Here is a 15,324-nt window from a genome sequence, read left to right as displayed (position 1 = left end):
TGCGCCCCGCTCCCCGCGGGGGGCTGGCAGCCTCGGGCTCTTGGGGCCAGGTTGTCCTTTTAACTCCGGGGCAGTGAGCGGCTGAACAAGGAACCTGATGTTGTACAAAGTTAGTTAAACACTGGAACAGTTCACTTTACAATATTTTAAACTCTTGCAACCCTTGTGATTAAAAAGGAAGTTGTCGTGGTGGCAGCATCTGGCCTGCACAGTCCCCCACAGCTGTCAGGTGCGGCCGAACCCGCCACCGCGCTGCCGGTGGAGGCGCCCTGTTGGTTCTGCTGAATTGGTCGTAAAGCAACTGATTACTTTTTACACAGCTCTTCACTGAGATTCCTAGACCATAACATCTGCCCTTTTATAGGATGCGATTTGGTGGTTTTAGTCTACTCACAGAGTTGTGCAACCATCACCGTCTGATTCGGGAGTGTTTTCATCAGCCCAGAAGAAGCCCTCCCATCTGAGGGCAGTCACCTTCCCCCGCGCCCGGGCCCTGACAGTCACTGTCGGCTGCTCTCTGCGGATTTACTTGTGTGGACATTTCACACAAATGGGATCCTACGATGTGTAGCATATGGTATCTGCCCTCTTTCACTTAGCATAATGTTTTCGAGGGCCATCCACGTGTCAGCATTTCACTTGTGTTCCTAGCTGAGTAATAGTCCAGTGTCTGGATAGACGTTTTGCGTACCTATGCATCAGGTGATGGGCCTTTGAGTTGTTTCCACCTTTTGGCTATTACGAATAATGCTGTAAACATTCATGTACGAGTATCTGTGTGGACATATGTTTTCATTTCGGTATATACCTATGGGTGGTACTGTTGGGACGCAGAACTCTGTTTAACCATTTGAGAAATTGCCAGACTGTTTTCCAAAGTGACTGAACCATTTTACCTTCCCACTAGCAGAGTATGAGGGTTCCTTATTCTCCACATCCTCGCCAACAAAACACTGGCTGTCTAACTCAACCTGCTGGCTGCGAGGTGGCATCTCACCATGGTTTTGACTTGCCTTTCCTGATGACTGATGATGCTGAGCATCTTTTCATGTGCTTACTGCTCATTTATACATCATCTCTGGAGAAATGTCTATTCAAATCCTTTCCCTATGTTTTTTATCAGGTTGCCTTTTTATTGTCAAGTTATAAGAGCTGTTTGTATATTCTGGATACAAGTCCCTTATGAGAAATATGATTTGCAAATATTTTCTCCCATTCTTTGGGTGATGGTTTCACTTTCTTCATGGTATTGTTTGTATCATGTATTATTAGTTTTGATATAGTTCAGGGTTTTTACTTTTGTTGCTTGTGCTTTGGTGTCATATCTAAGAAACCATTGTCCAACCCAAGGTCACAGAGATTTGCTTCTGTTTTTTTGAAGGGTCTTATAATCCTGGCTCTTATATATAGGTCTGTGAACCATTTTGAGTTCATTTTTTTGTATAGTGTAAGGAGGGGTCCAAGTTCATTCTTTTGCATGTGGACAGCTAGTTGTCCCAGCACCACTTGTTGATAAGGTTATTCTCTCCCCCCGAACAGCCTTGGCACCCTTGTTGAAAGTCAGTTGATCATAAATATAAGGGCTTCTTTCTGGACTCTTGGTTCTGTTCCTCTGATCTGTGTGTCAGTGCGTATGCCAGTACCACAGTCTTGAGTGCTGAAGCTTTGCAGTAAGTTTTAAAACCCAGTAGCATGAGTCCTCTAACTGTTCTTTTTCCTCATTGGATTATTCTGGGTCCCCTTAGATTTCCATATGAATCTTATGATCAGCTGATCAACTTTTGCAAGAGCAGCTGCGATTCTGATGGGGTCGTGTTGATTCTGTAGATGAGGTCGGGGAGCACTGCCAGTCTAAAAGTATTGTGTCTTCTAATCCATGAACATTTATTCCTAAGTATTTTATTCTCTTTGATGTTACCACAAATGGAATTGCTTTCTTGATTTGTTTCACATTGTTCATTACTAGTGTATAGGAATACAACTGATTTTTGTATATGAATCTTCTATCTTGCAAACTTGATGAACTTATTAGTTTTAAGGTTTTTTTTGGTAGAATCGTTAGGATTTCCTATATAGATCATGTCATCTGCAGAGTTTTACGTTTTTTTACAATAATTTTTAAGATTTTATTTTTCCTTCTTCTCCCCAAAGCCCCCCAGTACATAGTTGTATATTTTAGTCGTGGGTCCTTCTAGTTGTGGCATGCGGGACGCCGGCTCAACGTGGCCTGGCGACTGGTGCCATGTCCGCGCCCAGGATCCAAACCGGCGAAACCCTGGGCCACTGAAGCGGAGCGCGAGAACCCAAGCACTCGGCCACGGGGCCGGCCCCTGCTTCTTCCTTTTTGATATGGATGCCTTTCCCTTTTTTTGCCTAATTGCTCTGGCTAGAATCTCCAGTACAGTGTTGAGCAGATGTGGAGAGAACAGACACCCTTGTCTTGTTCCTGTCTTAGGGGGAAGGTTTCAGCCATTCACTGAGTGTGAGGTTACCGTGGGTTTTCCACACTGAGGGAGTTCCCTTCGATCTAGTTTGTTGAGTGTTTCTATCATGAAAGGGTGTTGGATTTTCCAAATGCCAACTGATTTTTAAAATTGCATTTACATAGCTTTAAAAAAAAGTAGTGTGTTAAAGCTATTATGTTAGACCAGTGTCCAAAAACTGTGTACTTTTGAGTAATTTTTTTAAATGAGCAAAAAAATTTTTGAAACAAATAACTGGAGTAGCACAATGAAAATATGTATCCTTTATATGTCTGCACTCAACTTGATTTTTGCTAAGTTTTATAAACTGCATAAGTGGATTTCTAATAGGTAGAGTCAGACTTTTAATTTTTTGTTCATCTGAATAAAAGTTTGGATTCCCACACAGTCATTGTCACATAGTTCATTCCAAAGGCTGTGGCAATATTAGGGGGAAAAACCCAGTTTCTTATTTTAAATTTATTTAATGAGTCACAACTAGAATTTAAAAAGTGAAATAGAATGGAGACATCAGAATATATCCTAGTAATGGTGCATTATTTTGTGAAATTTTGGGTTGTAGTTGGAATGTAAGATCTTTCGTAAACAAAAGGTAAAACTGTATCATAAATAAATGTGCTAATAAAAGGGCAGGTATGGGAGGCTGTAGTCCCTCCTCATTGCTATTTCTGATTGTCCCTTTGCCCTCTTGAATGTTTCTGTAACTGAGCCAATGAACCTTAGATTCTGGATGTAAAATGTCTCTTCTTTTTTTTTGAGGAAAATTAGCCCTGAGCTAACATCTGCTGCCAGGCCTCCTCTTTTTGCTGAGGAAGACTGGCCCTGAGCTAGCATCCACGCCCATCTTCCTCCACTTTATATGTGGGACGCCTACCACAGCAAGGCTTGCCAAGCAGTGCCATGTCCGCATCTGGGATCTGAACCGGCGAACCCTGGGCTGCCGAGAAGCGGAACGTGCGCATTTAACTGCTGCGCCACCGGGCCGGCCTCAAGGATGTAAAATATTTCTGACTACACTTTGTGTGTCAACATGTGAAATCCAGATTTTGTGTGAAATCTTGATGTTAAAATGCTAACAATGAATCCAAAACTTTAAAAACACTGTGAAAAAAAGAAAGGCAGATTATAAAAGTAAAACCAAACAAAAACTCCATTTATAACCCTCTAGGGTACTGATCAGTTTCTGACTTTGAACCTAAGTGCATATTTTGCATACACCTCTCCATTAAACAAAACCACATTCACAGCATGCAAAGGGTGATGCAAAAAATATTTTATTATGATAGAGTTTATGTAAAGTTAGGTAATATTAACAAAATACAAATGATCAGCTACATCCATGGGAATCTAGCATGTCACACAGGAATAAATATTTGACAGAGTAACACTTCAATTGTAGTGAACAGGTGATCAGAAACTTTGTTTTTCTGCTGACCAGGCTGTTCTCTCTGGGAGGACCCTGGCTCCTGGAGGAAGCGACCCACCTGCTGGGCTCTGCTTCCAGAGCTGCCTCAGCCCCGGGCCCTCCGCCGGGCCGGGCAGTGTGTCAGGCGTGACCCGGGCTCTCGGGCCTCTGCTTTCTCCTGCAGGTGACTGTCAGTCTGCTGAACAGCTTCACTGAGCGTCAGTACAGAAATTAAATGCCAGTTAAAACTACACAAGCTTGTTCTTGGAACATCTCTCCTGACTGTTAAATAATTAGCTGTGGCAGAAACGACTGCTGTGAAATGTTTCCAAATGTGCCACAGCAGAAAGACCTGTCTGCACCTCTCACTCTGTCCGTGTGTCGGCTCCCCCGACAGTCTGGCGTAGCGTTTTGTCTGTAGTAGCTGAATTGAGACATTGACCCTGATAGAAGTTTATTTGTGAGAAAAGTCATGAAGAATTCTAATTGTTGGGGAGCCACTTAGAAACTTCACGTTTTATGAATCTTACTTAGGAAAACCACATCAATTGATTCTTATCACTTAACTGGTTTTGAATCCTAACAATTAGTCATCAATACTCAAGGTAAATCCTAAAATCCATTTTAATGGAAGTTCTGTGATATTAACATAGCACAATAATGCGTTTAGTGTTCTTTATAATCTAGTCCTAGCTTTCTATAAAATAAAACTGAAGTATGTCATACAACTGGCTTAAAGGGCGCGGGACATGTAACAGGCAGCAGGCAGCTGTGTCTAGTGACTTCTCGATGAGCTCAAACCCACACGTGGCTCACCCCCCTGGGACTTCACTGCCCTCCCAGGGCATCCTACAGGACTGACGGTCCAGTTCACATGTATCTGGTGACTGAATGTTTCCTTACCAGACAGACACATGTACAATAGGAGCCTTTCAAGTTTTGCGACCTGGCTGTTATGGCAGTACAACCCAAGAGCTGGGGTGAGGAAGCTGCTTGGCTGGACTCCACCTGCAGGCCTGCCCGTAAGCAGCCTGAGGTCACCCATTTAGACTCCTGACTCCCATTTAGACGCACTGTGCTGTGCACTAAGTTGCCGACAAGCCTTAAGAACTACGTAAAGGATCTGGTCAGGATGGAACTACCGTGTTCTTCTGACTTTCCTCGAGGACTCTGAAGGGCTCTACCAAGAACAAGGATTACAGAGTTCTGTCAATGAAGAACAGTGTCTGGGTGCAGGATTCTCGTTAGTTTAGATACTGTGTAGTCTCTGAAACTACCCGTTAAATGACCAAAGCTTTTAAAAAGATCTATCAGGCATTAAAAACATTTCCTTATCATGTTGGGTGGAGTTCAATGTTGTACCCAAAGCTGTTCTCTTATCTTAAAAAGGGATGTTTGTATAAGATTTTAAAAACCCACACAAACCTTGTCAGAAAAATCCCTGTAGTAACTTCTGAGTGATATTCACACTGCTTGCTCTGAATATAGAGGGCATTTTGAGGAAAATACACACAGCTGCTTTCAAATACAGAGGAATTGGAAGCCACACTGAGCGTGCAGTAGCTTATGTCCTCACCAAGTCCCGTGTGAACTGGAGGGAGGGCCCAAGGACCGCTGCAGCAGGTCACTGTCCCACCCCAGGGGCGTGTGGCTCGTGGCGGGCTTCCGCTCCGGCTCTGGTGACTCTTCTGGGAAAGACTTTGGAGAAGGGAGACCGCTGCCCTTTCTGGAGAAACATGAGTGCTGGAAACTCACCATTCTCAAAGGGCACTGATAACGTTCATTTCCGTACTGGGCTCACGTCGTGTCATCCTATCTAAGAACCCAAAATGAGTGGTTTTACTAGACTGCTCTTCAAGCTGATTCTGAACTGTGCAAAGTATCATCTTGCCAGAAGTGTCTGTACATGCGTAAAACACAAAACTGCACATAATGGATGCTCATCTCCTAAGAGTGGTGTGAGGCCTGATGGCCTTGGCCTGCTGGGGGAGGACCACAGTATCCTGGTGTCCTGCTACTTGATGTTGAGAACAGTGAAGGACTCGACCTTTTGACCTGATCTCAGGTGCGTGAAAAGACCTTTCCTGGGATGACAAGGCTGATGTCTGGGCTCAGACCTTTCCTAGGATGATGAGGCTGATGTCTGGGCTCAGACCTTTCCTAGGATGAGGAGGCTGATGTCTGGGCTCAGACCTTTCCTGGGATGACAAGGCTGATGTCTGGGCTCAGACCTTTCAGGGATTTGGTGGCGTGGGAAGGCCAGAGGGGAGTCTGCACTCTGGTGAACTTCCAAGTGTGAAGTTTGGGGAGAACCAGTGGCGGTTTCTCAGTGTTCGCTGAGTGCGAGCGCAATGCTCTAGCTGAGCAACCTAGCAGTTCCCCTCTCAAGGACAGCAGGTAGAAGAGCCTACGATGAAAGATGAACAAAAATGGTGTGCAAATACCTTGAAGAGCCTTTAGAATAAACTGCCAGCAGCTGTCTTCCCAAGCCCCTTCGTACAGGCGGAGGCTCCTGGACCAGGGCACTGAGAACTGTTCACTGAGCTCAGCGCGGAGAAGCGCGAGGGCAGCCGGTCGGACGCGTCTACGGAGCACCGTCCACTGAGCACAGATCACGCGCCAGCTCGACCTCCCGGGTTCTCAGGCAGTGAGATGTTCCGATGACTGACGTTCCCAGAGAAGTGAGGCTTCCAATTCACGGGCCAAAGTTTTTTTTTCTTTCAGTATTTAATTTCCTTTAAGTATACTCCTACAGATTTCCCTGTGCTTTATAAAACTTTGAAAATACTTAAATTTCCCCCCCTATCTTATTTAAAAGGGGTCATTTTATTCTGTAGTTATTTTTTTGAAACTGTGTCCATCAAGGATAGTGTTAAGTTTCAAGCTTCTTTAGGACAATGATGAGCAAACTTATTTTCAGGGAAAATAAATGTTGAGGGTTGCATTCTTTTCACTTTAACAAACACAGCTTTGAAGCCCTGGAGAAGAACTGTCTTAGAACGTGGACATGTGAGTGAACGAGTGGCAGGAGGAAATGCGTGTGTGGTCAGCCGTGAAGAAATCACGCAGGCACCAAGGAGCAGGAGTGGAGAGCTCTCCCCGACGCTGATGTCAGGCCACAGGCTGTCCTATAAGCTGAGTGGGCTGCTCGTCCCAGCCCTGGGCCTTGAGGAGCCAGGGCCAGTTACCAGCAAGTGCGGGAGGGAAGAAACCTTTCCTAAGAATACACTGCCTGCGGCTCATCCAGGCGGGTGCCCGCAGTACTGCACTGCTAGAGCTGGTGGGGGCCCAAGGACACCCTCCTCACTCTATAGCTGGAGAAAAGGGGTCACAGTTTTGCTGCTCAGCCTCCGGACCCCATGGGGCTGGGACAGGCACTATGGTGCCTCACCCACAGGACAAGCTTAAAAACAGACTCAGTAAAGGGACGACCAGGCAGCAGTGATAAAAAGGGTCACATTCCATTCTCAGGCCACAAGTTAGTGTTCCATTTACTTCTGTGGTGAGATAAATGGTATTAAATACATCTCCATAAAAATGTTTTTTTAGGCCATCAATTTTGTTTCCTCTGAATGCCTTTCAGGCAGGCTCCAAGTGTCACAATTGTCCTTTGAAAAGCTGCAGTTCCCTCTCTTCCCTGGTCTGGCCTGTGCAAGGCCTCCAAAGCCTCGCTGTTGGTTCAGTGAGCAAGTGAACGGCCCACACAGCCTCATGGGGTCCACAGAAGGAGCCAGAGCCCAGGGCCTTCCCCGCTTCCCTGCCTCTCCACCTGCTGGCCGTGGAGGGAGGGCCTCTGATCTTAGCTCTTGACAAACCCACACGTTCCCGACACAGCCTCCACAGTCCCAGGCTGCCATCCCTTCCTCCCACAAATTTAGACTCATTTTGACACCTTATAGCACAAGCTTCAGTTCCCAATGGCCAAGTGCCCTGCCCACCACCTCACCCTACATGCTGCCACACCTCTGCCAGGGTGGCTGCAGCCACCCACCGTCACCTGGAATGCTAGCGTTCAAGCCTATTCGGGCACAGGCACCACACGCATTGAGAAAGGAACTTGGCCAGCAGAAAGCGGCCACTCTGTGCGAGTGCTCAAAACCAAATGAACTCCGACCGCTCCATTTCCCACTGATGTGTTTGGCACGGCCTTTTTATAGGTGCAAGCAATTACAAATGAAATAGTAAACATTTACAGGAAGATAATTACAAGTGTGAAATCAACCCATATTAACATTCGCCTCCCCTGGGAAGTGGGGGCACTCTCACTGCTTGGTGTGCACGGGCAAGCCCTCCCCATGACCCTGTCCACAGCTGGCCCAGTCCCCCAACACAGAAAGCACCTTGACTCGCACGTTTTTACTCTTTCTTCTCTAGAATTCGGTGGCTGACTTCCTCCCAGGGGCTTGGGAGCCTGCATGGTACACACAGAGACACTGTGCATGGCAGGGACACGAGGGTGGTGAGCACACTCTCTCTTTATTCTGTCCTGCCTGCTCACTCCGCCAGAGGATGGCACCCATCAGCAGGAAGCTCAGACCTGGTTCCGAGCTAGACAGTAGCTGTCACTACAATGACACCCGCAACGCTAGTGCAGGTTCAAGGCGTTCTGGGGAGGCTACAGAAGAAGCAGCCTTTTGTTAGAGGAGCCAGAGTGCCCCGGTTCTCAGCTGGCTTAGCGTGTGCAGTCCATTTCCTGGTGACCCCCAGACTGAGCTAGCCCCGGAGAAGGCCCGCTGTCTCCAGGACGAGCAGCAGGGGCCTTTATGGAGGCTGCAGTGGCAGGCACTGCCTCCCCAGCCTCTGCCTTTGATCCCCAAATGCTGCACTCAACACACTGGTTCCCCAGGACTCCTGAGCTCCGACCTCAAGGGACACGTGATGTAAACAAGTGAATAAAACGCTCTTTTGACCTATTCAAAAGCACTGCAGATTGCAAGCCTGCACAGCACAGTCTGTGCAGATGGAGCCCATGCTGTGCACCGACCCTGCCCGGAAACCTCTGGGAGGGCTGGCGGAGGGGCTGCTTGGAGAAGGCTCAGAGAGCCCCCAGGGGCAGCAAGGGCAGTCACAAAGGAAACAAGCTGGAGGGGCGAGCTCTCTGAAGGAATGACATGAAATCTCGGTGCCCAGACAGCCTGTGCAGAGGCTGGCAACGCAGCCCGGCCCATCAGACCTGCTGAACATCACATCGCTCTGCCCCAGAGGACACGTGCTCAAACAGTGCTCTGGACCCCAGGGTCCCAAATGCTCCTTCTGTGGACTCCCATTCTGAGCATGACACAAAAAGGTCACGGTTCTCTCTAAAAACACTGCCAGTCCACACAGTGGAGGTGTCTGATAAGTAGACTTAAAAAAGAGCTAATACTCTCTTGCTTTTAAAAACATGGAAAAATAGTAGCAAAGGAGTGACCAGTGTGCTAAGACTTGCAGCAGCTGGCGAACAGGCGGCTCGGTGCTGTGAGGGCTCTGCGCTCATTCTGTGAGAAGGCAGCACGGCAGCAGGAGGTTCACAACCAGCCCGGGGCCTTCTGTCTCGCTCTTCCAGGACTTTTCCCACATGACCTTGTTCATTAACTTAAATCTAGAAACTGAGCAAGATGATCTCTACATTTTCACCCCCAAAGTGTCCATGTACCCAGAGACTGTCACACTAGCTCAAGCATTCATACAGAAAGCATGCTCTTGGCAATAAAATGGATGGGCCCACAGCGGGACACAGTGAGAACAGAACGACTTCCTCTGAACGGTCTCCTCGGATATGTCCCCCTCGCTCCGGGGGCAGCAGAGCTGGTCCCACTCAGCTAGGGCTTGTTTATATCCCTTGTCTCTACAGGATGAATAGTGCTCATGGAGCCATAATACAAACTCTAAGAGATTTTTAAGAAGTGCTGTAGAGTGTTTTGTGGCAGTTAAGGTCTTAAACTGTTAGAAAAAGCAAATTTGTTAGTATAGATTTACTTTAGGCTCTCTAAGTGCTGCAAGACAACTTTTCGGAGCTCATATCAATGAGAGTTAAGAACACAAAATAATGGGCAGTTTTCATCTGATTCTAACATCCTCTGTACTTTCTTCCTGACTTAACGTAGAGGTCTCCTCGCGACCTTTCCAAAGCCCAGGTGGAGGCTTCTTTCCAGCAAGGTTAAAGAGAGGGACACTTTCTCCTTCAACAACTCCGAGGGATTGCATCGTTAACTGCACTCACAGTCTGAAACCGCAGGCTGAAGGACTTATGAAAAGACCAAGGTTACTGGTGACCAAGGAGCGAGCGTAGGAAGGAATGAGAGGGGCTGGGGTTTTGTGCAAGATTTAATAAAAAACAAACAAAAATAGGAATGGCTGCTTTCAACATTTTCCAGGTTGTGAAAGTTTACCGTGATTGCCTGGGGTGTGGTTCTGGGGTGCATTAGTGGAACAATACAAAATGCTGTCCTCCCAAGCCAAAAGGCGGCCACTCAAGGTGACAGCCCTGCCCCCTGGCTGCCCCGCAGGCTAGCGAGTCGTCAGTGCTGTGACCCAGGCTGCATGGGTCGGTTCGGGTGGCTTGCTCTCTCCTAGGGACTCGCCCGGCTGGTCCCACCCAGCGCACCGCGAGGCAGAGCGGGCTTGCCGACAGGTGGCCAGCCTTAATACTGCCATAAGTGCAGGGGGCCTTGCGCGCCCGACGGGCCCCCACTGCTTGGCTGATTTTAGAATACCGTGGAGACAAGCTTTGATAAAGACAACAGGAAGTCGGAACCAACACAGCAGGGAGTGGTGTGAACAACTCGTAAACCAGTCTCTCATGCATCCACACCCACAGTTAATGACAATAACAACAATAATAATAATAAAAAATAAAGGTACAGACAAAAAGCAGCGCTTGGGGTGTGCTGCCGCAAGCTGGGAAGGGTGTGGTTCAAGTCGAGTGGGACACAGCTAGTCTTTCTTCAAGTCCCTGGATTCAAAGAGCTTCAAGCGTTCTTGCACCGTCAGGCCTTCCTTCAGACTCTGGGTGGAGACGAGAGCAGGAGAGAAAAAACAAGCCATTACCCACCAAGCCCCCTGCTGTGGACAGCTGCAGGCAGGGCAGAGAGGCACAGGTGCCAGGGTGGAGGGCGGGCGGGAAGGGCGCCTTGAGATTAGTGGGGCATGCTAAGGAGAGATGTTCCCTGTGATATGGTGGTGTTATCTGGATGAAAAAGGAAGAAACCAGAGAAACAAGACCAAGTGTGTGAGGAGCTGAATTCTGAGCTCAGGGCTCTGTAGACAAGCAGCTATCAGCCCACCTCAGCCAGGGAAAGAAGACTGCCAAGAACGAGAACCGCCTAGCTACGTCCTTCTACACGCAGACCTGTCTATGGCTGGTTCCTCTTTGTTAAGCTGAGAGCTCGTTTGAGCAGCCCAAGAGCGCCCAGGGTGTCGCTGGCATGCCTGCTTCCCTCAGCCCTGCTCTTGGGGCTAACTCATCAGAAACCCTGTTAGATTTACTGTTGTGGGAATTTGGGAACACGTCAACACATTTACTAAGATTTTCAGAATGTAAAACCAATACCCTGTTCACACGGGCCCCTGGCAAAGCTGAAATGTGTATGTCCCGAGACGAGTGACACTGTGCTCTTTGGAGGACAGAACGCTTCCCATTTCACTCCTGGAGGCTTTCCCCAAAGACTTAATTTCTGGACGAGAAAAGGACTATCACTTCAGGGCATGCCTGGGAGTGAGTGGAATCCCAGCACGGCGGGGATGGCCTGGGGCCTGAGTCACCATCAGGCCCAGCCTTGCCAGTGCCTGGCTGGTGTGCGCTGCAGCCCACAGGTACAACAGGCTCCACTAGGAAACACAAATAAAGGCCTTGTGCCAGGCTCCGGGTCCAGTGATGACAGCAGTTTTAGCCAAAACTCAGAGCACCGTGAGGTCGGTGTCGGGGGCAGCACCGTGCTGCTCACAGCCCGGAGAGCCCAGCCTAGCGCCTGCAGCTCTGCCTCAGTCCTGGGGCTCCTGACGATGTGGAGGGGCCGGGAGCCACTCAGCCTCCTGCTTCAGAGCGGGTGTCTGAGTGAGGTCTGTGGGACCCAGCTTCCTCCAAGGTGTGAGGGAACGGGGGGGCTCTGGTGTCCCCCACCAGCTTCACCAACAACAGCTCTGCTTGTTTAGGTTTTATACCGTGCAGCTGTGTGTGTGTGTGTGTAAATGAATACTTTTCAAATATTTTTTTAAAAAGGGCTCTACTGCTAAACTTTTTGAAGTTCACTGGTTCAGAGGGAGCTCCATGTAAGCAGTTGGTTAAGGTCACTTTTGAAACTTGCCACTAAGTGGGTGGGAGGGTGAGGCGAACCCACATCCCATTCTGAACCTGAGCTCCCCTGAATGCACACAATTGCCTCCAATGCTCTGGAGTCCCTGCTCCCGAGTGCATGTGCTTCAGGTGCACAGCAGTCGGTCTCGTACAGCTGCTGGGCATGTGTGTGGCCATGCCTCAGGAGGGCCCGCATCGAAGTGCCTAGCTCACAAGCAGGCCCTACCACATGGCACACCACTTTGTTCTAGCTGGGGACCTTCCCTCTGGATGGCAGTGAACTGCCACCCCTGAGACCCGAGGGACAGCAAGTGTCCTGCCTCTGGGTGTGTTTGCTCCATGCACTATCAGACACCCTCAAGTGACAGTCCCTGCTGTGCTCAGGGACAGACAGCCAGAGCGCAGAGTGACAAGGGGTGGCCTAGGGCTGCAGGCTCAGTGCCACACACTGCTACACACCACAGCTCTGAGGGTGGAAAGGTAAGCAAACCCCACACTGACCCCACACACCCGGAGAAGGGGTACAGCTGGCTCCCTTGGGGCTCATTCTTCCCACAGAGCCAGTCTCTCCACCAAACGCCTCTGTGACCCCACACTCAGACCAACAGCCGTGGGCCTCCGTGAGGAGCCTGTGGGAAGCACCCTCTCTGGCCTCAGTCCAAGGAAAGCTGTGCTGCTCTTCAGCAATGAGCTTACTTAGATTTTATGGGTGCTGAGATGGTCTATTCTTTTGAGTGAGGCAGGATACAGAAACAGAACAGAAGTGAAAGATATAAATCCAGACATATCAGATCCCATATCAAAAAGCAACACTGACAGGGTGTTTCTCGGTAACTGCATTCCCATCTTCCTGTGGGGTGCCTCCGAATACAATCAGGGAGAGGACAGCACACAGCCCTGTGAGTGCCTGCTGACATCTGCCACAGCCTGGCTCCACCGGCCTCACAGCAGGGGCCCCCACGGATGGCTGCGAGGTGCCCCTCTTTCTGCTCAGGCTAGCAGGGCTGTCCCCGCACACCAAGGGCTTTCTTCCTACATTGGAAACGTGGCCAATCCAAACGCGACTCAAACACTACTTGGGGATCCCACCCTGGGCTCCTTTCCACCCGTGTCTGGGTTCTGGCCCTGAGAGCCAGAGGCCACCCTGGAGGCCAAGACAGACGTCTGTGGGTGTCCTGACAGTTTTGTCACTATCCATCTTTGCTCCAGCTGTTTCCTGGCCAGGTGAAAGGTTTTCCGGTGCACCTCACTGCAGAGGCCCTGCTGCCAAAGCTGTCCCCTGGCGCTCTGGCCTTTTGCCCAGAGCCCCATGTATTCTTCATTTCCCTGAGGGATGCAGACCCTCTCGACACACGCTCTGTCCTGATGGGGTCGGCACACTACAGCAAGCTTCCCCGGAAGGGTCCTCGCCCGCCATGTACAGGCATGAGCAGAAGGGCCAGAGCACTGACAGCAGCTACAGTTCAGCCTCGGATGGAAGGTCAATCTTCAATAAGAAAACCATAAACCAAAGAACAAGTTTTCCTTTTCCTAAATAGAATGTTTTCTCATGTTTAAAGAAAAAAGCCCAAAGTTTTCAATCAAGTCTAAATCGTATTTGGTTGTAAGTGATGTGGGACTGTAGAAACCAAACTGGCCAGGTTTAAAATACTTGGATTTTCTTAAAGCTCTTCCTCAGGCAAACTTGTTTCACCCGAGCCTTGGGCTGAAGCCCCTCAGCCAAGGACGGAGGACTCGAATCCCACCTGAGGGTGAGCTGTGGGTGCGTGAGTAAAAGGAGCCAGTGCCATCTGAGGCCACGTCAGCGTCCCCTCTGCTGGGAGCCTGGCCCAGCCCCATGTCCTTCCTGCTATCCTCAATCTTCTCCTTGGGTAATCACTCTCTGGAGTGAGCGACCACGTGACCAGGATGAAGACAGGGAGTGCCCAGACGTGGGACCCTTTGTCCTCGTGTTCATTTTCAAATGGGTTGATGTTTCTCAGCCAGCATGTCAGTCCCTCCACCTCCTTTCTTTATAACACTGCCTTCAATGGCACCCAATGAGAAGCTTTTGCTTTGTTTAAAGAAAACAGTACTGGTAAACACTCAGCCCAATCCCTTATAGTCATCTTGCTCTAGTGAGCCATTTTCCTGAGCTCCGCCCTTGAGGGACCAGCTCCCTGAATACCTGGGCTCAGCCCTGCCTCGGCCTTTTAACTGGGTAGGGGGGGGTTCTTCAGTGATGGGAGACCCTGCTTATCAGTTGCTGCCAGGTATCTGCCAAGGCCACCTCTTGACAGAGGGCAAGAGGGGTTTCCCCAGAGAATGTGGGGTACACAGATCATTGGACGTGCATGCTGACCGGTGCCAGGAGCTGCTCGCATGCCTGCGCCCACCCGAGATGGTGGTTCTGTGAGCCAGCCCACCAAGCTGGGAGGGGAGCTCCCCTGTGCAGGGGGTCAACTCTGTTAAGAGGTTACAGTGCCAGTTAACTCACTACAACAGGTTAAAGAAACTTCACTTGGATTGTGTATGTGCTTGCTGGAGCAGGATGAATTTTAAATAAAGTAACAATAAAACAAGGAGCTTGCTATGGAGGTGTGAGCAGTGCATGCAGGTAGCATGCACCCCCTCGAGGGTGGCAGGTGGGTGGGTGGTGAGAGGTGGTTTACCTACACGACAGGGGACCTGGAAGCGGGCTCGTTTCAGTTATCCCATGAGACCTGCTCAATTACGGACTGTCAGAGGAAAGAGCAAAAAAATAAGACACACACACAATAAATCCTATGTGCAGCATGCTTGCCACTCCCCACCCTCCGCCCGTCCTTCCCGTGGGGAGGCGCACAGGGGGCGGGGGACGCACGCTGGGGATTTGTTACTACGTGGTCGGGGGGCAAGGGGTGCAGGCAGCTTCCTCTCTGGAAGGCAGATGGCGTCAGTGTTAAACTAGGGATGTATGAGGAACAGTACAGACGCAGCGGGACTGACACAGGAGGGGCTGGGGTGAATCCAGCCTTGGAGGTCCAAGGTGGAATTTGCTTCCACCCTACTTCTTGTAGGCCTGGCCCCTCAACTGTCACTGTCAGGAGGTGGTTCCACTGCTGCACGAAGGACACACAAAGCTCGAAGCCACCAGAACTGGCCCAGCAGGGTAAATGTGTGGGGCTGGGTGAGTATGGGAC

General features: G+C 49.6%; 1 protein-coding gene across 11 annotated transcripts in view; it reads right to left on the bottom strand.

The window, feature by feature from the left end:
• Positions 1 to 6,595: 6,595 nt before the first annotated feature.
• MPRIP (myosin phosphatase Rho interacting protein) overlaps positions 6,596 to 15,324 on the bottom strand; it is a 142,427-nt gene continuing 133,698 nt past the window's right edge. For 4 of the 11 annotated variants that reach the window (XM_070482213.1, XM_044745231.2, XM_044745232.2 and 1 more), the window contains one exon: positions 10,177 to 10,875. In XM_070482213.1, the coding sequence (XP_070338314.1) occupies positions 10,804 to 10,875 (72 nt within the window). In that variant the 3' untranslated portion in view covers positions 10,177 to 10,803. Of the gene's footprint in view, positions 10,876 to 14,814; positions 14,881 to 15,324 lie in introns of all 11 variants that reach the window. The other 7 variants (XM_070482211.1, XM_044745234.2, XM_070482212.1 and 4 more) reach the window with 5 other exon arrangements.

This window comes from Equus asinus, chromosome 13, assembly GCF_041296235.1.
Source record: "Equus asinus isolate D_3611 breed Donkey chromosome 13, EquAss-T2T_v2, whole genome shotgun sequence".
NCBI classification, from domain to species: Eukaryota; Metazoa; Chordata; class Mammalia; order Perissodactyla; family Equidae; genus Equus; species Equus asinus.
The sequence above is the reverse complement of the archived record's forward strand: the minus strand, read 5'-3'. Positions and strand labels throughout refer to the sequence as shown.